The sequence below is a fragment of the Nothoprocta perdicaria genome, unplaced genomic scaffold (genome assembly GCF_003342845.1).
Source record: "Nothoprocta perdicaria isolate Ctin4 unplaced genomic scaffold, notPer1 scaffold_766, whole genome shotgun sequence".
In the NCBI taxonomy this organism is placed as follows: Eukaryota; Metazoa; Chordata; class Aves; order Tinamiformes; family Tinamidae; genus Nothoprocta; species Nothoprocta perdicaria.
Genome location: NW_020456050.1, coordinates 16,614 through 18,241, shown reverse-complemented (window position 1 = coordinate 18,241; position 1,628 = coordinate 16,614). Strand labels below are relative to the sequence as shown.

At 68.2% G+C, this 1,628-nt stretch overlaps 1 protein-coding gene across 1 annotated transcript in view; it reads left to right on the top strand.

Annotated features, from left to right (window-relative positions):
* Positions 1-136: 136 nt before the first annotated feature.
* The window catches only part of PQBP1 (polyglutamine binding protein 1), a 3,344-nt gene continuing 1,852 nt past the window's right edge, over positions 137-1,628 (top strand). Inside the window, 3 exon segments of the mRNA XM_026051572.1 lie at positions 137-220; positions 644-755; positions 1,525-1,619. Of these exon segments, the coding sequence (XP_025907357.1) occupies positions 154-220; positions 644-755; positions 1,525-1,619 (274 nt within the window). The 5' untranslated portion in view covers positions 137-153.

The following is a 1,628-nucleotide window of genomic DNA, read 5'->3' as shown; positions in this document are numbered from 1 at the left end:
CATCGCCTGAGCGCGGCGGCCGGGAGCAACGGAGCGGAGCGGAGCGGAGCGCGCCCCCGGGTCGGCGCCGCAGGGGAGGGGGGGCGGTTACCGGGGTTACCGGAGCGGGTGGGCGTGGCTTGCGCTGACCCCGCCACGCCCCCAGGTGACATCATGCCGCTGCCCGTGGCGCTGCAGTCCCGGCTGGCCAAGCGCGGGCTACTCAAGCACGTGGAGGCCGGTGAGGGGGCGGGGCTTGCGGAGAGGAGGGGCTTGTGGGGGCGGGGCCTAGCGGGGGGTTGCGCGTTGGCGGATCGCGGGGGAGGTTGAACCGGTGGGCGGAGCTAGGGGTGCTGGGTGGCGCCTGTGCTGTGGGCGGGGTGGAGGAAGGGGTGTGGTTTGCTGTGTGGGCGGGGCCTGGCGGGGGCGCCGGGGACGCTCTGGGCCATAGTGGTGGGTGGATGGGGGCGTGAACGAGGGCGTGGCCTGGAGAGGTGATGTGACTGGGGGCGTGGCCCAACCGGGGAGGGGCGTGGCCAGGGCTGGGGGCAGAGCCCTGGGTGGGGGCAGCTCTCTGCACTGGGCTCCCCGGGTGGGGGCGTGTCCTGCGGTGTGCTCGGGGGTGTGGCCAGGTGGGCGTGGCCACATGCGAGGCCCCGCCCAGCCCCCCAGGAGGAGGTCATCGCCGAGGACTACGACGAGGCCCACGTGGACTACGAGGCCTCGCGGCTGGAGGGGCTGCCGCCCCCCTGGTACAAGGTGCTGGACCCCACCTGGTGAGAGSGGGACCTATAGGGACCATGGGGACCCACAGGGACCCAGAGAGACCCAAAGGGACACATAGAGAYCTATAGGGACCCCCCCYATAGATCAAGCTGGACCCCACCTGGTGAGGGCGGCACCCATAGGACTCATGGGGACACAGGGGGACCCATAGAGACCCACCCTGGTACAAGGTGCTGCACCCCACCGGGTGAGAGCGGGACCTATAGGGACACAGAGACCTATAGGGACCCGCCCCCTACAAGGTACTGGACCCCACCTGGTGAGAGCAGCATCCATAAGGACCTATAGGGACCCATGGGGACATAGGGGAACTCATAGGGACACACAGAGACCTATGCAAACCCCTCTGGTATAAGGTGCGGGACCCTACTTGGTTAGAGTAGGTCCTATGGGGACCCATAGGGACCATAGAGACACATAGGGACCCATAGAGACCTATACAAACCCCACCTGGTACAAGGTGCTGGACCCCACTTGGTGAGAGCAGGACCTATGGGGACCCATAGAGACCATTGGGACCCATAGGGACCTATAGGAACCCCACCTGGTGAGAGCGGCACCCATAGGATCCACTGGGACACACAGGAACCCACAGGGACACAGGGGGACCCATAGGGATCTGTAGGGCGCAAAGGGGCACATAAAGAGCCAAAGAGACCCACAGGGACCCCTAGAGGCCCCAGGGGGCACCCCCCCATAGCCCCCTGCAGCCCCGCCCCCTGGCACAGGGGGCGTGGCTGCCGCTGACCCCGCCCCCAGCGGGCTGCCCTATTACTGGAACGCGGAGAGCGACCTGGTGTCCTGGCTGCCGCCGAGCGACCCCGGCGCCGTCGTCACCCGCGCGGCCAAGCGCCGCAGGGGCC